This window comes from Monodelphis domestica, chromosome 5 (genome assembly GCF_027887165.1).
Source record: "Monodelphis domestica isolate mMonDom1 chromosome 5, mMonDom1.pri, whole genome shotgun sequence".
Lineage (NCBI taxonomy): Eukaryota > Metazoa > Chordata > Mammalia > Didelphimorphia > Didelphidae > Monodelphis > Monodelphis domestica.
The window spans coordinates 287,547,564-287,573,012 of record NC_077231.1 but is presented as its reverse complement, the minus strand read 5'-3'; the positions used below and the strand labels follow the sequence as shown (position 1 = coordinate 287,573,012).

Here is a 25,449-nt window from a genome sequence, read left to right as displayed (position 1 = left end):
AGAGAGAAAAGTAAAAATAGGCAAAAAATCAAAATCATTCCTATTTACTAAGGACCAGATGGTTTGTTTAGAATATCCAAAGAAATCAGTGCAGAAACACTGAGATGATTAATAGCTTTAGCCAAGTGATATTCTACAAAATAAACCCACAAAAGTAAACAGTGTTTTTACTTGAGAATAATAAAACCAAGAAGCAATAACAGGAATATAAATCCCATTGAATAAATTCAGGATGCATAAATTAACTGGGGTTCAATTTACCAAATCATGCTCAACAATTATATAGATTCAATCACAAAATGTCCCATAAAGAAATTTTAAAAAAATAACTTAAATAGCTGCATGAATATTCAGTGTTCATTACTGGACTGGACCAGTATGATAAAAATGACAATAAAATCAAAGTGAATTCCTTGCCTTATTTAAAGTTCCAACTAAAATCCCATCTTCTTTCCCAACCCTTCTTAGTTCTAGTGCTTACATCCTCTTAGTTATTCTCTATTTATTAATTCTCAAATGGAGAATTGCCATCTGCTAACAGCTATGTGAGAGAATGCTCCAAGTCACTAATACTCAGTTAAGTTGAGTCTAGAGGGCAGTGGAAAGAGCTCTGAATTTGTATATGGTTGTGCTACTTACTACTGACAAGACTTTGGAAAAGCCATTCCACCTCCATAGGTATCAGTTTTATCATCTGTAAAATGAAGAATTTGAACTATATCATCTCTAGGGTCACTTTTAGCTTGAAATGCCATTGGCTAAAATCCATGATGAGCTTTGAAGAAAATCCTCTGTTTGCATTCCAATAAATCATGTAAAACAAAAATGAACTCTAGAATTTTTGTTTGAGGAATTTTGTCCCAGAAAGGACATATTCAATTTACTTTTGCCCAGAGAACTTTGGTTGTGAAGAATTGCTTTAGAGACTGGTAAACTCATTTAAGGGCTGGTATATTCTATTAAGCCCCACCACAAATTTTATCCTTGAAGTTTGCATGAGGAAGAAGGTATTCTTCCTTCCTTACAAGATTTAGGGCAGTTTAGTATAAAAGAAAAAGAACTGAGAGCCAGAAGAGGTTGTGTACAACATTCAACTCTATTTTTAGTTCTATTGATCATTTAATTTCTTCAAGCCTCAGTTTTATCATCTATAAAATAGAATTAATAATATTTGTAGCCCTGACCTCAGAATTTGAGGGAGGTGAGCACTCGGCAAATCTTAAATTAGCATTACAGAAATGTGAGCTATTTTTATGTTTGGAATTAAGACCACAGATTCCTCTACTCTTTATGGTTATTTCTATCTCTTTAATTCAGAGAGAGAATATCAGCTTCTTGAAGTTAGGGAGTACATTTTTCCTTTCTATGTATCCCCCAAACCTAGCACAATGCCTGGTATATAGTAAGAGCTTAATAAATGCTTGTTGCATAATTGATTAGTAGACATATGTTAATTGCCACTACATAGGGTCTTATTATGAGAAAGACATCTGTTTGGTCATTTTTTTTCATTCCACCCACTCATGTTTTGCCTTTGTTATTTATATTGAAAAGGGTTGTTGGGTTTATTTGTTGTGGCCCTGAACACCACCTCTCAATACGAAGACTTTTCAACCTTTGAATTTGGAAAAGGATTCGAATATAGGACACATTTAAGCCTTGGGATGAGAGACCTGAGCAGCACATTGACTGCGTACTTGGTGAGTTACTTTGATTGTCCAAAGTTAGGGTGATTTAAACATTTGTATTAGGAGTGCCAAAGGTCTTCCTTTTTTAGGCTTTGGTTCAATGAGGACCCAGTTGTCCTTCTGATGCCTCACAATGAGCGGGGACCCAAATCTTTTTTCCTTCTTAACCTTTCTTTCTTGCTAGCATCATAATAAGCTACTCAAATGCCTATAGGAGGGCAAAATAGAGCATCTCCGTGTTAACAAAACTTTACATACAATAATTGTTCCTAAATGTTCTTCACATTTGACCAAGACAACTGGAGCCATTTTGGTGGATCAAAGGGTACCAGTCAGTCAGTAAGCATTGGTGTTAAGGAACTGTGCTAAGTACTTGGTACAAAGGAAGGCAGAAACAAACCTTGCCCTCAAGGAGATTACATTCAAATGGGGGAGGCAACATAGAAAATAATTAGATAGATGGATAGATTGCTTAGCTAGATGGATGGATGGATGAATAGATAGATAGATAGATAGATAGATAGATAGATAGATAGATAGATAGATAGATAGATAGATAGATAGTTTCTGGTAATCAATGATACTCCTCCCTCCTTATGGGGACAAGCCTTTCTTCCTCTAAGAAATCTTCCTCCTGCCATATTCAATGTTAATAATCCCAGCCCTGATGATCTCATTGCGGGGGGGCAGTTCTGTTGATAAATTTCCTCAATGTAAAAGATGGTTTGTTTGTGTTTTTTACTTTTTGCACACAAAGATTTCCTAAACTCTGTGGGTGTGAAAAGAATTATGGAAGCAGTAATGAGCTGACTAGACTAGTTCTCCATGCATGGTTGGGGTTCCAGGACCCTCCATGGTGAAGGGCCATGCTTCAGTGCTCAAGGATGGTGAGCCAGTAGTAGTAGCAGAGTTAAAGGGTCACTTGAAGAGATAAGACAATCAGTGGGAGGTCTGGCAAAGACTGGGAATAGCAGCTGATGTCTTCTCATCATTATTGATCGGTCTGTCAACAAGAATTTATTAAGCCCTACTGTGTGCCAGGCACTCTGCTAAGCCATGGGGATACAGAAAAAGGCAAAAACAGTCCCTGCCTTTGAGGAGTTCACAGTCTAATGGGGGCGATAACATACAAATGACTATAAACACACAAAATATACACAGGGCAAATTGGAGATTATCAATAGAGAGAAGACGGTAGCATTAAGGGGAACTGGAAGAGATTTCAGAAGCTAGGGAAATCAGGCAGAGGTGAAGGGGTAGAATATTCCAGGCATGGGGAGCAGCCAGTAAAAATAACCAGACTCTGGATACGTGGGATAGCAGAGAAGCCAGGATCATTGGACTGTCGAGTCTTTGAAAGTAAGTTAGGACTAAGAAGCCTAGAAAGGAAGGAAAGAACCAAGGTTGTATTTATTTTGAATGTCTTTTATTTGTTAATCTGGGATTTTGTTTTAGTATTCTAGTAGAATGTAAACTTTTGAGGGCAACAATTGTCTTGTTGTATCTTTATGTTCCCATACATATATAAGGGGACATTGCATACAAGTATATATAATATAGAAGAGGACACTGGTGTGTGGCATTTAATATAGATTGATTTGATTTCATTTTATTTAGGATTTCAAAAAAGAATACCTGGACAATGTTTTTTTTTTGGGGGGGGGATCTTTTATTTTATTTTATTTTTAGGAAGAAGCAGGAGTTTTTAAACTTTATTTTGTTAAAGCTTGGTCCTGGTTAGTTCACCCTGACCTGTAGTATGGTTTACTTTAAAGTACAAAATGCAGCCCATATGCCATTGAATTATATGATAACATCAAGAATCCAATGGATTCTAGGACACATTATATTCTTTTTTTTAGTGTCTACATTTTTTTATTTTTATTTTTTTTAGTCAAATTAGAACATTATTCCTTGGTTACAAGAATCATATTCTTTCCCTCTCTACCCTCCCCCCACCCTTCCCATAGCCAATGTGCAATTCCACTGGGTATTACATGTGTCCTTGATCAAAACCTATTTCCATGTTGCTGATGTTTGCAAAAGGATGTTCATTTAGAGTCTACATCCCCAGCCATATCCCTTAGACCCATGTAATCAATCAGTTGTTTTTCTTCTCTGTTTCTACTTCCACAGTCCTTCCTCTGGATGTGGATAGTGTTCTTTCTCATAAATCCCTGCTAGTTGCTCAGGATCACTGCATTGCCACTAATGGAGAAATCCATTACATTCGATTGTACCACAGTGTATTGGTCTCTGTGTTCTCCTGGTTCTGCTCCTTTCACTCTGCATCATTTCCTGGAGGTCATTACAGGTCCCATGGAATTCCTACCTCAGAGTTGTTTTGATTTGCATCTCTCTGATTATAAGAGATTTATAACACCTTTTCATGTTCTTACTAATAGTTTTGATTTCTTTAACTGAAAATTGCCTATTCATGTCCCTTACCCATTTATCAATTGGAGAATGGCTTGATTTTTTGTGCAATTGATTTAGCTCCTTATAAATTTGAGTAATTAGGCCTTTGTCAGAGGTTTTTGTTATGAAGGTTGTTTCCCAATTTGTTGCTTCCCTTCTAATTTTCATTGCATTGGTTTTGTTTGTATAAAAACTTTTTAATTTGATGTAATCAAAATTATCTATTTTACATATTGTGATTTTTTCTAACTCTTGCTTGGTTTTAAAAACTTTCCTTTCCCAAAGATCTGACATGTACACTATTCTGTGTTCACCTTATTTACTTATAGTTTCCTTCTTTATATTCAAGTCATTCACCCATTCTGAGTTTATCTTATATCTGAGTAGGGTGTGAGGTGTTGATCCAAACCTAGTCTCTCCCATACTATCTTCCAATTTTCCCAGCAGTTTTTATCAAATAGTGGATTTTTGGTCCCAAAAACTTGGATCTTTGGGTTTATCATGGACTGTCTTGCTGAGGTCATTTTCCCCCAGTCTATTCCACTGATCCTCCTTTCTGTCTCTTAGCCAGTACCAAATTGTTTTGATAACCACTGCTTTATACTATAGTTTGAGATCTGGGACAGCAAGGCTACCTTCCTTCCCATTTTTTTTTTCATTATTTCCCTGATATCCTTGATCTTTTGTTCTTCCAAATGACCTTTGTTATGTTTTTTTTCCTAATTCATTAAAAAAGTTTTTTTTTAGTAGTTCAATGTGTATGGCACTAAATAAGTAAATTAATTTGGGTAGGATTGTCATTTTTATTATGTTAGCTCATCCTACCCATGAGCAATCGATGATTAACCAAATGTTTAGATCTAGTTTTAATTGTGTGGAGAGTGTTTTGTAGTTGTGTTTATATAGTTCCTGTGTTTGTCTCAGCACATACATTCCTAAGTATTTTATATTGTCCAGGGTGATTTTAAATGGAATTTCTCTTTCTAATTCTTGCTGCTGAGATGTGTTGGAGATATATAGAAATGCTGATGACTTATGTGGGTTTATTTTGTATCCTGCAACTTTGCTAAAGTTGTTGATTATTTCCAGTAGCTTTTTAGTTGATTCCCTAGGATTCTTTAAGTAGACCATCATATCATCTGCAAAGAGTGATAGCTTGGTCTCCTCATTTCCTATTTTAATACCTTCAATTTCTTTTTCTTCTCTAATTGCTACTGCTAGTGTTTCTAGTACAATATTAAATGATAAAGGTGATAATGGGCATCCTTGTTTGACTCCTGATCTTACTGGGAAGGCTTTGAGTTTTTCCCCATTGCAGATGATATTTGCTGATGGTTTTAGGTATATACTGTTTATTATTTTTAGGAAAGGCCCTTCTATTCCTACACTTTCTAGTGTTTTCAATAGGTATTGGTCTTGTATTTTGTCAAAGGCTTTTTCTGCATCTATTGAAATAATCATGTGGTTTTTGTTAGTTTGCTTGTTAATATGGTCAATTATGTGGATGATTTTCCTAATATTGAACCATCCTTGCATTCCTGGCAGAAATTCTACCTGGTCATAGTGAATAACCCTCATGATGACTTGTTGGAATCTTTTTGCTAGTATTCTATTTAAAAATTTTATGTCTATATTCATTAGGAAGATTGGTCTGTAGTTTTCTTTCTCTGTTTTTGAACTTCCTGGCTTTGGAATCAGTACAATATTTGCATCATAAAAGGAATTTGGTAGAACTCCTTCTTTGCTTATTCTGTCAAATAGTTTGTATAATATTGGGATTAGTTGTTCTTCAAATGTTTGATAGAATTCACCATCTGGTCTTGGGGATTTTTTCTTAGGGAGTTCTTTGATGGCTTGCTCAATTTCTTTTTCTGATATGGGTTGTTTAGGTAGTCTATTTCTTCCTCTGTTGGTCTAGACAATTTATAATTTTGTAGATATTCATCCATTTAACCTAGATTGCCATATAATTGGGCATGATAGTTTTTAATGATTGTCTTAATGTCCTCTTCATTAAATGTGAGGTTTCCTTTTTCATCTTGGATACTTTCAATTTGTTTTTCTTCTTTCCTTTTCTAAATTAGATTGACCAAGACTGTCTATTTTATTTGGTTTTTCAAAGTACCAGCTTCTTGTCTTATTTATTAAATCAATAGTTCTTTGACTTTCAATTTTATTAATTTCTCCTTTGATTTTTAGGATCTCTAATTTAGTCTTCATCTGAGGATTTTTAATTTGTTCACTTTTTAGTTTTTTAATTCACATGTCCAATTCATTGACCTCTGCCCTCCATAATTTGTTAATATATGAACTCAAGGATATAAATTTCCCCCTCAGTACTTCTTTGGCAGCATCCTATAGATTTTGAAAGAATGTTTCATCATTGTCATTTTCTTCAATGAAATTATTAATTGTTTCTATGATTTGTTCTTTAACTGATTTTGGAGAATCATATTACTTAATTTCCAATTAATTTTTGATTTGCCTCTCCATGTACCCTTAGTAATTATGATTTGCATTGCATTGTCATCTGAGAAGGTTGTATTTATTATTTCTGCTCTTTTGCACTTGTTTGCAATGTTTTTATGCCCTAATATGTGGTCAATTTTTGTGAATATACCATGTGCTGCTGAAAAGAAGGTGTATTCCTTTTTGTCCCTATTTATTTTTCTCCACATATCTACTAACTCTAATTTTTCTAAAATTCCACTCACTTCTCTTACCTCTTTCTTATTTATTCTTTACTTTGATTTATGTAGTTCTGATAGAGGAAGGTTCAGGTCTCCCATTAGTATAGTTTTTCTACCTATTTCATCCTTGAGCTCCCCTAGTTTCTCCTTTAGAAATTTGGATGCTATGCCATTTGGTGCATACATGTTGAGTACTGATATTTCCTCCTTGTCTATATTGCCTTTTATCAGGATGTAATTGCCTTCCCTATCTCTTTCGACTAGATCTGTTTTTACTTTGGCCTTGTCAGAGATCATGATTGTGACTCCTGTCTTCTTTTTATCAGTTGATGCCCCATAGATTTGGCTCCATCCTCTTACTTTTACCCTATGTGTGTCTACCTTCCTCATGTGTGTTTCTTGTAGTCAACATATGGTAGGGTTTTGGTTTCTAATCCACTCTGCTATTTCCTTGAGTTTTATGGGTGAATTTATTCCATTCACATTCAGAGTTATGATTACCAGCTGTGTATTTCCCAGCATTGTGATTTCAATGCCTAATCCTGCCCTTTCTTCTTTCACTATTTCCTTCTACACCAGTGTTTTGTTTTTAATCAGTCCCCCTAATTCCCACCCTTATTTTACTTCCCTTTCTATCCCCCCTCCCTTCTTATTCCCCTCTTATTTTTTTTTACCCCTTCTTTTCTCTCTGTAGTTGCCTGTGCTTTTGCTCCTCTCAGTTTGTGTTGGATCTGTGGTTTTGGGCTTTTCTGTCAGTCTTCACCCTTAGAGCTTAGTCAGCAAATTTCTCAGCGAAGGCTGTGGGGAAGGGGTGTTGGAGCTTGCGCTTCCTGACCCTCTGAGGGTTAGATGAGATTAAGTTCAGCTGAGTTGACCTTACAGAGCTGGATGTGCCTTGAGGCCACAACCTCAGGAAGGGGGAAGGGGTGACAATATGGAGTGTCTCTGCTATTGCAACTAGGTTGCCTGTTCTGTACTTCTTCTCCAACTGCTCCCCTACTGCTTGTGTTTGACACTCTGAGCCTGGCACAGCTTTGCCCGCAAGGTATTCCCCCCAGACCAGCACCCTTGCCCACCCAGAGGTTCCAGCCATCACTGGAGGCATAGTACTCTATGTGGGGGAGAGGTCCTGGGACCTTCCTTCTTCCTTCCCCTTTAACTCAGAGTGTTCTCGAATTCAGGCTTTTGGGGGTATACCTTTTAAGTTGAGTCCAGCAGGAGGGTTCCTTGAATCTGTCCTGTTGTTATATCTGGTTTTCAGTCCCCTAGGAGCATTTAGTTATTAATTGGTATGGAAGGAGGTATTCAGAGGTCTGAACTTCCTCTGCCTCTAAGCCATCATCTTGACTCCATTATCCTTGGGATCTTTTATTTTTAAGAGACAGCAAGGTGGCTCAGTGCTGGGTCCAGAATTAAGAAGATCTCAGTAAAAATTTGGCATCAGACACTAGCCACATGACTCTGAGCAAGTTATTTAAGTCTATATGCCTCAGTTTTCTCAACTATAAAATGGAGATAAATTATAGAACCTACCTTTCAGGGAAGCTATGAAGATCAAATGAAATAATCTTTATAAAATTCTTAGCATAGTGTCTAGCATGCAGTAGATGCTATAAAAATGCTTATTTCCTTCCCTTTCTAAAAAAAAAATGACTTTTCCTTAATTTTTCTCCTCTAGGACAATATTGCAGAAAGACATTGTTGCTGTGCCCTTTGCAAGTGTTCAGGGGCTCGGGGGTTACCAGGATCACCAGGATCAAGGGGCCCAAAGGTGCTTCTAGAATTTTTGTCTTGTTCTGGTGTGCCTGTGACCAAGTTCCTGTTGACTCTGCTGTTACCTTTTCCTTTGGATGGTTTGCCAAGACTGCTATGGAACACAGTTGATTCCTGCTATAATTGTTGTGTTTGGTCAATTCTCTGGTCTTCCAGCCAGTGATTTTTAGATGAAAATGGAGTCTCAGAGCACTGTCTTTGATAAGCCTCTGAGACCAAGACTTATTACCAACTTCCAATGACTCGGTGACTCTGCCAAGAGTCTGCCTCCCCCAAAATGCCATGCAGATGAACAGAGACCTTCAATAAGACCCCATTCCTCAGGGGGTGTCAATTTGAATCCTGAGTGCTACTTACTGCCTCTATGGTCAGGAAACTTCACTTGATGCCTTTGAGCCTCAAGCCATTGTCCAAGATCTGTGTACTAAATTATATATTTTTTAATTTTTAATTTTTTAAATTAAGAATTTATTTGTTTTACTTGAAAAGAAAAAAGAAAACCCATATTTATATCAGCATTTCTTATAGTGGTGAAGACCCTGAAACTAAAGGGGCATTCATCAATTTGGGCAATGGTTGAAATTATTATGGTATGTAAGTATAAAGGCAATGTTATGGCACTATAAAATGATAAAAAGGTTGGCTTTTGAGAAACCCAGGAAGTCTTTACTAAGTTATAGACTGTTGGGAAGAGGTATTTCCCTTCCCTTTTATGTCTAATCATATCATTTAATGCTTTCATTCTCATCCTTTTTGCTCTTAAGACAAGAAGAAATAAAAGTAATAAAAATGATCCCTCCAAGTATTTCACATATATGGCTTGACCAAAATAGTTCTTATAGTCACCAATAGGGTGTTCTTGCTGTATCGTAGTCTTAGGTCTATGATTTCCCCTGCTGTTTCTATGATGCAATGAATGTCCTGGAATCTGAAGCAGGTTAATATAGGATTTAGAGCAAAAAGGGCCCTCAGGCATCATCTAGTTCAGAGACTCCTAACTTTTTGTGTGTTATTGACACTCTAGGCAGTTTGGTGAGGCTTATGGCCCCCTTCTCAAAATAATATTATTAAATAAGTGAAGGAAATACTAAATTTCAATTAGAGGTTAGTGGGGAAAGCTGTAATATTTTTCCCATCCACATTTATAGACTCCCATAAAATGTGTCCACAGATCCATTGGGATCAGGGGAGGTCTCTTGATCTCTTGTCAAGATCCCATAATCTAATTCAGTGCCTTGATTTCGATTTTTTTCAGAAAAAAATTGTGATTAAGTGACTTATTCAATGTCAAGCAAGTAATAACTAACAGAACTTGGATTTGGACTGATGTTGTCTGACCTAAAATACTAGCCAATGTTTCTATAGTGCTTTAAGGCTCAAGGTGTGATTTATTTACAACCTCTCCCATCATGGACCACCCCACAAGAGGATAAAAACATGAATGAACTTAACAATGCCATCTTCTAAAAGTGTGACTGACTGACCCAGTCCCCCTGCTTCCGAGACACACTGAGGAAGCTAAAATGAGGAGTTCCACTCAAATTCCTTATGATTTCATAATTCAAATCAATGATGATGATTTAAGTGCTTTTCTTCTCCTTTCTTCTTCTACAGGGATATTGGGGTCAGAAGGGCAGCCGTGGCCACAGAGGAGAAGAGGGGGATCCTGTGAGTTATTACAACTCCTCATTGATTGCTTCTCTTTCAGGAAAGACTATGGCCTTCCAACAGTGCACTTTTCTCTTGTTTACACATGCAAAAGGATTGAAACATGGTTCCATAGAGCCTAAGGTCATGTTAGCATGGTATTCTTAACTCAATGGATGGGACTGAGCATAGGCATTTCCCACTTCCATGCATTTGCCCAATACGATCATGAACATGTTCACTTTCTTTCCCTAGATCATAGCCCAAGACAAGGTCATTATGGAGGACATTAGGAAGAAGATGAATCCAGTTGCATTTGAGGTGCCAAAAAGATGCTTACTAAGTATCTCTGCCTGTGCATCTTTTTGACACTTCAAAGGAAAATGAAGTCACAAAGAGTCAGTAAGGATTAAAATACAACTGAACAACAACATATATTTGGGGGGTATTTTTTGTATATATGTTTTATATACATCTATTCATATATATAGTGCTTGATAAACATCACACAATTGGAGGGAAACTATATCTCATCATTAAAAAAATAGGTAAGAAAAAAAAGAGGAATACAGGTAGAAATGCAGGTAGTAGGAGCACACATTTTATCAACCATATCTAGCTGCCAACAAATACGAGTGGAGCAACTAACCATTGATGCCCAAAGTGGCCACCCCACTCAACATCAGCTATTCCTTTACGTGGTTTTACAGATCATGGTTCCCCATCAGCAGGAGTCTTGTTCTGTGCAAAGTCCTCTCTGGCTTTGAGAGTTTGGTTTCATGCAGCTATGACTCTACACAATGATCCCCTTCATTAACAAAGGATGTCCAAAGAAGCTTTATGGGACTAAAATAAAGGTCTGCTAATGGGCAGTGCAAACAGTGCGGATGCCTATGGTTTTTTGAGGCTGGGCTGTTCAGTGATAAGCTCACTACTCATTCAGGACATTATTTATGTGAGAACTTTCAGAGTTTCTGTAAATGTCTATTCAAATGGAGGCATCCCCCTTTGCTGCATCCTGGAACATCTTGTTTCTAATAAACTATATTATAGGTTTTAAAAGTACATAAACACATTAGATTAGGGAAGAAGCAGGCTCGTTGTATTTAGGTTTTGAAACATAAGCATTTAGTGCAATTATTCCTTAAATTCCTAGTGTCAAGCAACAGCTTCTTGCTTTCAGGTCTGATTATTTGGGACAAGGCTGAACACTTTCATTTACAGCCCAGTCATTGAAGCAAAGCATGTGGTGGTAGTCAAATTGTGTTATCACAGCCAGAGCTGTGGTCTCTTTGACTGGGCAAAGAAGAGCTGTGTTCCCAGGTCTCTGATTGTGGGAGAAGAGACCCAGGCTGCTGGGGAGTGACTAAGAGAGGGCCAAAGAGGACTCCATCAGTGAGTAGGAAAAAATCTGAAAGACTAATACACACAGAAAAAGAAAAGAAAAAGAGACGAACACACACAAAATTAGCCTGCCTTTCCTGGTATGCCAAAAACAGCCTGCAAACATAGGATATTAGAGCTTATTGTATTTTGACATTAGAGACATAAGCTTCTAGCTAAATCATTCTTTAAATTCCTAATGGCATTAATCGAAATGCCCACTCTCAGCAAGAAATAGTCCTTTACTTCTGTTCTAGTTCCTAGAGCCATGACACGGGGATCCCACCTGGAGCTTTTGCAAGACTACCAAAATTTAGAAGGTGTTTGCAGTCAAATAGCAACCTAGAAACAACAATGGCAAGAAGGTGTGGTTAAAATAAGAAACTCTGGGGGCTTCTTCTCCCTGGAAGAGGGACGCAGGGAAACTGTTCTGGGCTTGCCCAACTTTCTCCTATCCTCCCTAGGGGCATTGAGATATCCTGAGGCACACTTTTCCTTTCCAACCACAGTTTTATCCCAAGTGAACTCCTTGACCCAGTCCTTCTCCCCCAGCACTACTAGACTCAGTTTTCTGATAGTTATGGCTCTCCCATGCCTTTCTGCATACAAAGTGGCATTGTACCCATTTGTCCCTTAGCCTCTTTAGGTTCTTTTTGTTGTTAGTTTTACCCTGATCTCACTTACAGAATTATATTTTCATGGGTAGAATGGGGACAGAGTTGGGGATGAGAGAGAATATGTACAGCCCCAACCCCACACATTTTCTGGGATGCCCCAGATCACAGTTTTGCTTTCAGTTGAAGACTCCCCATGTGAAAGTATCACTTCAGCCTTTCCACAGTTCCTGTTGTCACATCATTCTCATGAGCAATCTCTGCTCTGCAGAGGCCCCCCGACAGGCATCCACTTCTTGTTTTAGCCACAGTCTCTCCTTTGACTTAGTATGCACATTCCTAGGGGAGCCCTGGGAGGGTGGATACAAAATTATATTACTTCCAGATCTTTGGCCACAGTCTTGAGTTTCATGGGAAGTGCCCAAGCTTCCCTATGATGGGGCAGCTAGAGAGCTGGTCTTGGAGTCAAGATGACTTAACTTCAAGCTCTGCCTTTCACACATGCCATCCTTGTGGCCCTTGACTAGTCACTCAGCTACTCACTGCTGAGCCCAACTCTCTACAACCAGAAGTTGCAGAAAAGGTCTTGTCCCACACTAGTAGAGGGAGTTTCCTCACCTGAGAGTTCCCTAAAGCACTGAAATCACAGGTTCAGCCTTTTTTTCCTGTCATGGTAGAATTTCATTTACAGAGAAGTGCTCAGAGGTGAGGGTAGAGGCAAGGGTGGGGATGTGGTGACTGGCAAAGATCTTTTGCACAGTCTTTACTGGTTGATGTGTTTATCTGTGAATCTGCTGTACCTTTCAGGGCTCCCCCAAGGTCCTGGGAACTCAGCAGAATGTCAATGGGCAGGTTTGTAGAAGAAGACCATCTTTGTTTGAATGAATGGGATTTAGCTAAATATTTTTGGTTATTTTTCTCAGGGAACAAGAGGAGGCAGTGGGCCAGAAGGAGAAAGAGGTGCTCAGGGATGTCAGGGTGAACGGGGTCTTAAGGTAAGAATCTGCTGGAAAGATTGTTGAAATCTCTCTCTCTCTGTCTGTCTGTCTGTCTGTCTGTCTGTCTCTCTTTTTCTCTGTCTCTGTCTCTCTCTGTCTGTCTCTCCCTTTCTGTCCCTCTCACTATCTCTCTCTCTTTCTCCCCCCTCTCTCTTTTTCTCTGTCTCTGTCTGTCTCTGTCTGTCTTTCCCTTTCTGTCTCTCTCTGTCTCTCTGTCTCTCTCTCTCTTTGTCTCCATCTCTCTCTCTGTCTCTGTCTGTCTGTCTATCTGTCTGTCTGTCTCTCTCTCTCTCTCTCTCATTCTCTCTCTCTCTCTCTCTCTCTCTCTCTCTCTCTCTCTCTCTCTCTCTCTCTCTCTCTTCTCCCTTCCTGACTCTCTTTGTCCTTTTCCTCCTCTTCTCTGTCATTGTCACACTCTGTCTCTCTCCTGACCCTTCTTGAAGTCATTATCCCTTTTAGGGTCTATACAGAGTAATCAATATTTATGAGACCTTAAAGCATCCTAGTTTGGTAACTTCATCTATTTTAGGGTTAAGGTTTGCCATCTGTAATAGAGGGTTCTAAAAATCCTTTGTGTCTCTATTTTTCTACTTATGTCTGTAATGACTAGTGTTTCATCTCTTTCAGGGAGTCAGAGGAGTGAGTGGATTTAAGGTACAGTGGAATTTTCCCTCTAAATTTGATTCTTTTGAGTGTATAATTTGTTCCCAAGAATGTTCTGTCAGCTATGGTCACAAACTACATTTTGTTAGAGAATCCAGGGGGAGTGACTTCTGACACTTGTTTCTTTTTTGATCTATCAGGGAGAAGATGGAGATTTTGGAATTAATGGGATAAACGGAGAACAGGTAAATTCCCCTTTCAGCCAAAAGTCAATAGTCTATAATAAGCAAACAGTTTTTAAGCACTCACTATGTTCCAGGCACTACTCTAAGTACTGGAAATATAAATAATAAAAGATAGTCCCTACCTTCAAGGAGTTTACATTCTTTTTTCCATATATTTATGTTTATTTCAGTATATATCAACCAATTGCATATAAACAAGTTTTAAACATTTATTTTTTAAACATTTGAGTTCCAAATTCTCTCTATCTCTCTCTAGTCCCTCCCCCATCTATAAGAAGGCAAGTCATTTGATGTCACTTATGTGTGTGAAGTTATGCAAAACATTTCCATATTAGCCATATTGCAAAAAAGAAATGCAGAGCATAAAGAAAAATAAAGTGAAAAAAAAAGTAAGCTTCATTCTGCATTCAGATTTCTCTCTGAAAGTAGATAGCATTTTCCACCATAGATCCTTTGGAACTGTTCTGGATCATTGTCTTGTTCAAAGTAGCTAATTCTTTCATAGTTGATCATCTTTACAATACTATTCTTACTGTATATAGTGTTTTCCTGGTTCTAATTACTTCACTTTGCATCAATTCATGTATGTCTCCTGGGTTTTTTTAAACATCCTATTCATTAATTCTTATAGCACAGTAGTATTCCATCACAATCAGATAGCACAACCTGTATGGCCATTTCAACTGATGAGCATTCTCTCAATTTCTAATTCTTTGCCCCCACAAAAAGATCTGCTTAAATATTTTTGTACATAGAGATCCTTTTTGCTTTTCTTTTATCTCTTTGGGATATAGACCTAGTATTGGTGTTGCTGGATCAAAAGTTATGTATAATTTTATAGCCCTTTGGGTGAAGCTCCAAATTATTCTCCAGTTTACAACAAAGAGCTTATAGTCTAATAGGGAAAGATAATATATAAAAGGGGTCTGAAAGGAGGAAGGTGCTGCCAGAGGATATGGAGGATGATGTTCGTGGAGGAAAAAGGAAGTAAGGCAACTGATGGGAAGAGAAGTTAACAGGAAAAGTCTGAGCCCTGTATTAGAAGGAGGGTTAGAGAGACATTCTTTGCTCTGTCTTCCAGCCCTTCAGTCAGAGGGGAGAAATAGCTTAGGGAGTTGAAGAGATGTCAAGTATCAAGGTAGAATCAAGACATGAAGATGAGATTTCAGGTGATGCGCCCACCATTTTAGCATAAATTTGGCATCCAAAAAAAAAGAAGGAAAAACACATTTTGTTTTCTATTCCCTTTTCCAGGGATTCTATGGAACTCCTGGTAAGAAAGGAGAGAAAGGTGACCGAGGATCCCAGGTAAAGTTTGCCAACACCTACAAGGAGTCAAAGAACTGTGGGCTGTCAAGAATAGAATACCAGACAGTCAGGAAAACATGGATTTGAATCCTTCCTTTTACTCTAACTGTATGACCAAGGGCAAGTCATGAAATATCTCTGACCCTTACTCTCTTCTTTTGTAAAATGAAACTTAGATTCTGTAGTGAAAGGCAACATGGTAAAGCTTACCCAGAGACAGTCTTGGAGTCAGGAAGACATTGGTTCAAGTCCTGCCTCAATCACATGTATAACTTTAATCTCTCGGTGTCTCAGGCACTTTAAGTTACAGGTACCCATCTGGTTGAGGAAGTTTTCTCTATGGGACCTCCCTTTGGCAATGAAATCACAGTTCTAGTTGTTTGCTTTAATGTTGTGGGGCTCAAATAAGATAATGTATAGAAAGCACTTTGAAACTTGAAAGTATTCTAGAAACATGAAGTATTATTTATTAATATGTATATATTTATTTATAACATATGGGTATTATTAAATGGTTATGGCACAGGTAATTGTCAAAATGCAGAATCAATAATATGTTTCTTCCCATATCTTTAAAGGATGATGCTTAGCTCCTAAATGGCATGAGAATTTTTAAGATAGAAGTAGCCAAAGAACTCAATGGGAGTCTATAGATTTCTCATGACTCACAGTTAGGTGATAACCTCCAATATTCTTTCCTAAAAAAAGGAAAAAGTCAGTGGACAAAAAGACCAGTGAATAAAATCTGATGATTGACATACATCCACTTATCCTGAAAGCATTTACAGATGAAACTCCTGGGGAGACAATAGAAACAAAATTGAATGGACCTACCAGTATTTGTTTATCCAGTTTCATCATCCATGCTGGTGGATGTGCCATGTCTGTATTGTACCTCTTCAGCACTCAGCACACTATGTAAGGCAGTGAAAATGGCACTCAAGGTGAAATTGAGAAAAATGGCTAGTCCAGACCACAGTGTGTAGCACAATTTAGAGATCAACTTTTAATATCTCTTTAAGAGACTAAGATTCCAAAAGAATGGAAGAGATTATAGAAGATATTATTACTCTCCCAAAAGGGAGTGCGGAAGGAACCACCTACCTTATTCTACTTTCTGGTTTCTATAAAGACTTTATGAGCAATAACAAGGTGGCTCCATGGAGAGAGCCAGGTCTGGAGGTAGGAGTGGGAGGATGTGGGTTCAAATCTGGCCTTAGATACTTCCGAGCTAAGTAACCCTGGACAAGTCACTTAGCTCCCATAGCCTTCTGCCTTGGAACAAATATGTAGCATTGTCCCTAAGACACAAGGTAAAGGTTTACAAAAAAGCAATTATCTCCTGATGAGTGGCCCATGAGCTTAACTTTGTGGAGATTAGTATTCCACAATCTGCAGTCACTAAACATCATAAAAAAAAAAGATTTTCTTTAAATAAGGCTTTGTTTCAGGAATTAAACAATGTAAAAATGCATTATTTTCTTGATTTGACGTATCCCATTCCATTAAAGAATTGTAGACCAAAATCAATAAAAGATATCTGGAAGATGAATAGCCTTAAAAGGAAGTGGGATAGTTGTATGGAAAAATGGGAAACAACAGGTAAACAGCCCATTTTCCCTGTTGATACTCCCCATAATGTCAAGAGACTAGCAAATAACTCTACCCTTTCCCCCAGAAAAGATGATTTGAATAAGGGTTACAAACCATGAGAAGGTTGGATGACTTATAACCTATACACACAAATTCATGGAAGTAGGAGAGCTATAGTTGCCAGTTAGTAGTGGTAGTCTCTCGGTAACCGAGAATGATAATTGTCTTTGTGCGTTATCATCTACGGTGTACTCTCATGTGGCTAGATAATACCAAAATTATAGCAGGATCAAACTAGAGATGGTCTAAGGTAATGGCACCATGTAAGTTGAAGCTTCCTTTTCTTTCTGAATCAAAACTAGTTATTTTGAGGACAGGAGCAATATCTTCTCTATTTTTATATCTTCCTCATAATGCATTGTACTTAATAGGGTTTTAAAAACATTTGTTAAAAGAACAAGCAGATCTCATGTCTAGGGTAGGGTACAAAAGACATTCACCCCAGCAAAAACTGCCTTCTTCATGAAAAATTTTTCACCTTGTAGCTTTTCTTTTTTTTTCTTTTTCTTTTTTTCTTCTTCTCTTCTCTTCTCTTCTCTTCTCTTCTCTTCTCTTCTCTTCTCTTCTCTTCTCTTCTCTTCTCTTCTCTTCTCTTCTCTTCTCTTCTCTTCTCTTCTCTTCTCTTCTCTTCTCTTCTCTTCTCTTCTCTTCTCTTCTCTTCTCTTCTCTCCTTATTAAACCATTATCTCTTGTCCTAATATCAATTCAATGACAGAAGAATGGTAAGGGCTAGGCAACTGGGGTTGTCACTTGACACATCTAGGAAGTATCTGAGGCCAGATTTGAACCCATATCCTCCTGACTCCATGCCTGGTGCTCTACCCACTGTGTTATTTAACTGCCCCACCTTTCCATTTTTAATTTCTCCCTATATTAAGACAAATTTCTACCATTAGCAAACTGAGCCTGAGACCTTGCCATAGAATGCTAAAGCCATTCTCAACTTTGATCTGGAAGTTTCATGAAACCTGGTTTTACAATGCCTGGCATATAGTAGGCACCCATACATGACTAATGGCAAACCACTCCAATCTTTTTGAAAGAAAACCCCAAATAAGGTCACAAAGAGTCGGACACTGAAAAAATGACTGAATGACCAAACAATTAGTTAATCGAGATAATGGCATTTTGGAAAGCTAGTTTTCCTTTTCACATAGGATTTGTTCATATTTAATATTCTTTAGGGCAAAAGTTACTATATGATGAAGTTATGTATCATCCTAAAAACCACCTGAATTCTCACTCAGAACTTTCTTGTTTTTAGGGAAGCCCGGGTACCAGAGGTGCCCCCGGTGTCCATGGTGGGAAAGGATTTCAAGGAGATCCTGTAAGTTTCAGAGGCTAAGTTAATTCTGAATTATATAGTTGGGACTCACATTCTATTTCCATCTCCAATGAAGATCATGCTACCATTTAAATAAATAAGCTCTGGAAAGAGCCCAGTTAAGTCTGAGAGTTTCTAAGGGAAATAATATCTCTTTCAAACCTTCCAAGCAAGGGAGATTAGCGTGTCAGAAAAAGTTATGCTGAAGAAAGATCTGGGAATTCATTACATTGATATGATACTATTATCTGTGATAAAAAGCATAACCCATCATGCTATGGATACTAGGAAATCTGGATTTGACCTCCTTTCTGTTCTCATTAAAACTGGCTAGAGAAAGTTGGCTTAAATCAGCCCTGGAGAGAATGGGTCATTGAGAATTATTACCAGAGCATGTTCCCTTGCTTCAGAGAAAGCCTTAAAACTTTGAAGGAAGATTTTCTTTCTCTTAAGGGATACACTTATCTTTCCAATATGTTCTTAGCCTGAGAATTTAAAAGATTATCCCCTTCTCTTCCCATTCAGCTTGTTGCTCAGAAATGACTCTTTTTTTTTTTTATAGAGAAAGGTATGAGTGTACTTGATCTTAAACTTCCTTTATCCAAAATTGTACCTAGGAATTCTCATACCCAACAAAATCTTAGTTTTATAGCTTAAGGGAAGGGAGATGGTTTTAAGGTAAGATCACACCTGTATTAAATGGGAATGTGCTAGAGATCAGGGTCAAAGAAGGAGAAGAGATTGAGGAACTCCAAGGCCAAGGTGTTTGAAGGGGTCAGGGTTTAGGGTGGAGAAGACTGTGAGTTTGAACTGGTCATCAAATAGGGGGAGTGAGCTGGAGGTCCATCAATGACAGCACCAAGTATCTAGACAGACTGGCATGAACTTTAAAGAAGAAGAAAGATGATTGCAGAGTGATAGTATCATAAAGTGGTCATGGCATCAACTCTTTCTCCTCTGTCTCTATGTCTTCTGACATAAAAAAAGAATAACCAACCATAGAGACAGTGCCAAGAGAGATGGTGCCTTAGGAAGAAGCTAGATTTCAGGGGACACCAGAAGATGGAAGGAATAGGTGGGGGACGAGTTCTAGGGGTTCTAATTTCCTAAATTCAAAATTGTTCATTGGAGAAGAAATTATTAAATTCCTGACCAGGATATTCTAGGAGAAGCCACATGATCTATATTTGCTTACCATAGAAGAGAGTTCTAGGGACCCAATTGGCAAGGAAAGAAGATGTGGGATAAAGGAAGGGTTAGATCTGAGGTTACTTTGAGTAGGAAAAGTGATGGCTGCCTTTTCTATCATTTTGCTGATTCCAAGAAAGGTCCACAGTGGTCCTAAGACATTAAGAAATAGCAAATGTAGATTCTATGAAAAGGCAGTCCAGCATCCAGGAAAGGAAATGGGGTCAGTCATCCATGGGATGAAGGGAAAGGAGAGAGGAAGCATAATTTCCTTCCTCTGTTAGCATCTGAGGCAAAGTCTTGGAGAACTCATGCTAATTCTTTCTCTGATTTCATCTTTCCATAGGGTGAACCTGGACGTGACAATTTCTTTAGAGGGCCTAAAGGAGCCAAAGGAGAGCAAGGAAAACAAGTAATATTGTGGTTTGGGTTTTTTTTGGTACTTTTCCTACAATGATTAACTTGACATGAAGTTTATCTGATAACTTTAGTGGAAATGAATACATGAATCTGTCTTTATACAAAATCAAAAAATCATCCTGAAAGTTGTAGGTAAAAATTTTCTTTAGAAATCAAGTTAAATTTGATTGTACCTGTATGTCTAGTTATTTAAAGGAAAATTATTAAGCAAAATCTCTCTGTCTTATAAATTCCTATTTTAATAAGGCAGGGGGATGGTATAGTAAATAGAGCACAAGACTTAAGAGTCAGGAAGACCTGATTTTAAAACCTTACTTGCCCTGGATGAGTCACTCACTTCATCTCTTACTGCCAAGTTTCCTCCTGTATAAAATGAGAATAATAATTGCACCCCAAATAAAGGGTTATGGTAAGGTTCAAATAAGATACTATGCATTAAAATGCTTTACAAATCATTAAGTACTATTTAATCTATGTAATGTATTACATGAACATGTGTATATGTGTATTCTATTTATATATCTGTATCATATTGTCTTATATTTCCTATGTAGATTTTGTTATAATTATATCTGTAAGATACGTTGCAAAATTTAAAGTGCTATTTAAGATTTAGCTATAATTATTAATGTTTCTGATTTCTTAAATTCAGAATTGTCAGTTGGAGAAGAAGTTATTAAGTTTCTGGACAAGATATTCTATGAGAAGCCACACAGTCTAGGTTTTCAGGATTCCTTGGAAAGTTCTGAAATCAGAAGTCCTGTGTTCAAATTCTGCCTTACTCTCCTGTGTGACCTTCAGGAAATCATTTAATCTCCTTAGGCCTCAGTTTCCTCATCTGTAAAATGAGGGAGTTGGAATAGTTCCTTAAGTTTCTTCCTTTTCTTAAGCCTATGATTTTAGGATCTTGATGGATAACTGTCTGGCAGGTGTAATATGCTGAAGAATCTTAGAATTCAGAAGGGGCTTTGATGTTGGGGAAAGAGCAATTGATTCTGAAGCAACTGAGCATGTCTGAACACCATATTTCATTTCTAGGGCCAAAGAGGACAGAAAGGCGAAGATGGCCAACCTAACTCAAGAGGAAATAGAGTGAGTGATCACGAGCATACTGCATGCTTCCCTATCTTGGTACAGCTATTGTAGCTTAACCTAAAATGGGCAGTTAGGGGAGCCATGATCCAAAACATAATTTCTAGCTTCTTCCTAGCATCTAGGAAAGCTGTTTCTGGGTAAATCTGAAGAGATTTGGAATATGTTTAGCTTTGCTAAAAGTCCCTTCTGTGCTGACCAGATGTTCTTTGAATTTTTCAAGTTCACAAAATTCCTGCAAAATGAGTAAAAACCTCTACTCCTCTCTACCCATTCCACCTTTGGGAAAAATCAATCAGGAAAGACTTGAAGAGATATAAACAAGTCAGTGGCAGTGATGAATAGCCTTCTGTAAGCTTGTTATGCTCTACTTACTATTAAGCCTAGTGTACCTTGGGGTTAGGGGAAGAAGATTAGTTGTGTGGATTTGGGGCTTTCTTTTTTAAGAGAGAACAATGGAGTAGGTGGATGGCTTTATAGTTCAATGACTAAGTCCTCAATGAAGTTAGCCATGACCTATTAGAACAGTTGGAAATGCTTCTAAAATGCAGAGATCAGGAAAGAGAAAATTCATGTGTTCTTCATTAGAAATCATCCAAGGGCCAGGCAAAGGCTCCTACCTTGAACTTGGCACTTTAGTTCAAGGGAGGAGCTGAGGCTACTTGGCTTCATTATCAATGACAAATTTTGGCACTGTTTCTTAGAGGTTCTACTGGATGCCCTGCTCCACAGGGAAATGAACAGGAATAAATTAAGCAGAAATCTAGTGAAGTTCCTTCCTGTTGACCATGTTTATCTCCAATCAGAATTCTCAAGAGAAAGTGCATATGATCAACTTAGTGAAGCTTTTCTCCTGCTTCTGGTGAAATCTCTTTGGATTTTTGCCCTGTGTTGTGCTGAAGAATGTAAATCTAATCAGAGGAGACAGAATATGCAAGGGGATGTGGGGGTACAAGAAAGAAGAAGCAAAGAACCTTCATCTAAAGATGTTTAAAGGCAAATATTTATTGGTTTAAGAGAGAGGAGAAAATGGTTTCATTTGAATGAACCTTGAGATAATCAGGTCATCAACTGTGCCACTTCAAGCAGAGTCCTTCAGAGGCTTTGTCAAGGGACAAAAGGCTTTAAAGCTAGCTTTTTCTGCATCCCCATGATGACTCTCCATCACCTCATTTCATTCTATCCCTCCTGATTAGCCTTATGTTTTAGATTGTAAAAGAAAAGGCATATTCCTATAGCTCTCCTTGCTTTTTCCTTTAGGGGCATGTGGGTCAAGGGAAGAGTTCTGAGTCAAAGGACCCAGTTTCAAATTCCAGCTCTAGACATTTACTGAAATGTGTGTGACCTTGGGCAAGTCCCTTAATCTCCTCCAGCCTCAGGCTTTCTAGCCTTCCAGCTAGAAATCTATGATGCCTTGATTTTTAAGTAATAGAATATAAATTTGTAATTGGAAAGAGATAAATTCCAGTCCCTGCTCATACTTACTAGAATGAAGTATGACTAAGTCACCTAAGGACCTCTGGGGCTTACCATCTGTCTCCATCTGGACCTGGAAGACTTCTGGGATTTTCCATTTAACTTGAAGCTTAATTTTCTTTTATGTATTATCTAATGTAATTAGAATGTGTTTTTTGAGAGTAGAGATTATCTTGCTTTGGGGGTGGAGGGGAGCAGAGAGCAGCTAGAAGGCTCAGTAGATAGGACGATCAGTTCAAATTGAGCCTCAGTAGCTATATGACCCTGTTTGCCTCAGTTTTCTTATCTATAAAATGGGGATAATAATAGCACCTACCTCCCAGGGTTGTTGTGAAGATCAAATGAGTTAATAATTGAAAAGCATTTAGTGCAGTGCCAAGTAAACACTATATAAATGTTAGCTTGAAATCATTATTAGCTATTACTTTCTGTAAGTATCTCTAGCACATAGCAAAATGCCTGTAGTCCCTACCACACAGGCTTATCTCCAATGAGATAATGTGTATAAAGTATTTTTCAAGCTTGAAAATACTATATATCATTTATTATTATCATTGCTATTATTTTCCCCATCTTAGGATGGGAATTATGTCAGGCAGATGTGGCAGATGTCAGCAGTGAGGATAAGTTTATAAAGTCACTAAGAAAAACCAGAACATTATTATTGCTGTGATTACTACATCTGAATGACTAAATGTCACTTTAGATAGCAATTTTGATACAATGAATGGCCCTATTCGCCAGAGTAATGGGTACTCAATTTAGAGAGGACCCTGTACCATAATCCCCTGCTCTTGCTTTCCCCCTAGAAGTCCAGAGTCTCCTAGACAGAATCATCAAGTTGTATCTTCAATCTTCCCTTTCTTCACTCATTTTTCCTTCCTCTCATGCAATATTGTTTCCCATTTCTAATGTCTACACTCAGAGCAGTATGTGCTAGGCTCATTTATACTAAAGTGTACATGACCACTAAAGCATAGATGTAGTCTCCTCTCCTCTCCCATGGATGCTTTACCATAATATTCTCCATTCCTACAGATCCTGTACCCTTCACCTATCCTCATCCTGTTCAATTTTTAAACAGCTAAAGGATCGCATGAAATGATCTCTAAGCCCCATTTTGGATCTGAAATTAAATTATTCTGATGGCAATATTTCTAAAGATAAGATGATCTCATTTTTCCCCCAACTTGGCTGTTTTGATTGACAAGTCAATCTAGTGGCCACTAGATGGTGAAGCTGAGCCATTGTCTCTACTTAGATCTCCAGAAACTTCTTGGAGTGGGGAATTGACTAAACTTTTGCTCTCTGATGAAAATGTTGGTGGCTTTGGCGCCAAAGCATGATTTGCCATTCTCTACCAGCCATTTCCAAAGCAGCCCAAGAAAATACTCCTAGGGGTCCTGGCCATCATAATTTGCCTCCCTCCGCATCCAGAACATCCAGGGGACCAGGATCTCTAGAGAGCCTTGAAACCCAAGTCATTCTGAATTGGGAATGATGCCTCTGAGCAGGCTGATGACCTGAGAGAGCCTTTAGAGTCTCTTCTGGGACAGGAGGGGAGAACCCAGCATCTCAGATAATTGGTATTGACTGTTAGATGCAGTCTGGGTCTGCAATGACTTTTAGATTGGTTTGCAATCAATCCCCCAAATGTTAGGATGTAATTAAGTGCCTGGTGTGGAAATTCTTATAGAAAAACACCTCAGGGAAACATCTTTCAGGAAGTGTTTTTTATTTATGTCAATCAGGAAACTTTGTGAGCCACAGAGATTTCTGGTTCATTTTAAAGGGACATCTTCACCATCTTTTCTGTTTCAGGGACCAACAGGCAGAAGAGGAATCTATGGACCAAAGGTATTTGTTGTATGTTACTTCTTTTTTTGTGTGTATGAGGGAAAGAACCCCCAGCATGCAAATGGTGTAGAATATGAGCTGATCCAAATTCATGGATGGATCTTGTCAGGAGTGCCCCTAAGAGACAATAAGGTTCCAGCCAAAGGAGGTAGGTTCAAATCCTAGTTCTGCTTCGGAGTGTCACTTTAATACACTGGGGTTCAATTTTCTTATCTCTAAAGTAAATAAGGTTTTATTGATTTGGAGCAATAAAAAAGAGTGATGGATTTGGAGATGAAGAGGAGAGCCAATGTTTGAATCTTTGCCCTGTCACTTACTTCCTTTATAATTTTAGGTAAACAACTTTCCCCCATTTGGGCCCTGAATTTCCATTTCTACAAAATAAGGAGGTTGAACTATAAATTATGAATTCTTAACCTAGAATCTGTAAGCATGTTTTTTAATTGATAACAATATTTCAAAATAACCGGTTTTCTTTTTAGTATGTATTTCATTTTACATATTTAAAAGCAATATTCTGAGAAAGGGTCAACTAATATTTTTAAGTTATTTGGGCTACAAAGAAAGGCAAAAAATAATCCCTGCTCTCAAGGAGCTCCCAATCTAATGGGGGGATACAACATATAAACAACTAACAATAAATAAGCTGTATATTAGATAGATGGGAAATGATCTTAGACAGAAGGCAGTAAAGACTATGAAGGACTTGTAAAGGCTTCTTGCAGAAAATGGGGCTAAGAAAATAAAGAGGTAGAGATGAGGAGAGAGAAAATTCCAAGCAGAGGGAGAAATTACTAGAAACATTTACAGTCGTGAGATTGCTTTGGATTTACTTTAGAATAGCAAAGAAGCCCGTGTCTCTGAATTGAAGAGTATCTTGAGGGGAGATATTCGACAATTGGTTGAAGGAATGGAGAGAGAGTTGAAGCAGCAAGTCCAACCAGCAGACTATTGGAGTCATCCATGATAAGGACTTGCACCCGGTTGTGGGCAGAGGCAGAGGAGAGGAGACACCTTTACAAGACATGTTACAAAGGAAGGGAAAATATGATATGACAATTGGTTAGCTATG

General features: G+C 38.0%; 1 protein-coding gene across 1 annotated transcript in view; it reads left to right on the top strand.

The window, feature by feature from the left end:
* The window catches only part of LOC100030416 (collagen alpha-5(VI) chain), a 128,470-nt gene that overhangs the window by 36,022 nt on the left and 66,999 nt on the right, over positions 1-25,449 (top strand). The window contains exons 11-21 of the mRNA XM_007505116.2: positions 1,555-1,700; positions 8,475-8,567; positions 10,184-10,237; positions 13,137-13,208; positions 13,839-13,865; positions 14,015-14,059; positions 15,314-15,367; positions 18,285-18,347; positions 19,879-19,944; positions 20,991-21,044; positions 24,342-24,377. Of these exons, the coding sequence (XP_007505178.1) occupies positions 1,555-1,700; positions 8,475-8,567; positions 10,184-10,237; positions 13,137-13,208; positions 13,839-13,865; positions 14,015-14,059; positions 15,314-15,367; positions 18,285-18,347; positions 19,879-19,944; positions 20,991-21,044; positions 24,342-24,377 (710 nt within the window). The remainder of the gene's footprint in view (positions 1-1,554; positions 1,701-8,474; positions 8,568-10,183; positions 10,238-13,136; positions 13,209-13,838; positions 13,866-14,014; positions 14,060-15,313; positions 15,368-18,284; positions 18,348-19,878; positions 19,945-20,990; positions 21,045-24,341; positions 24,378-25,449) is intronic.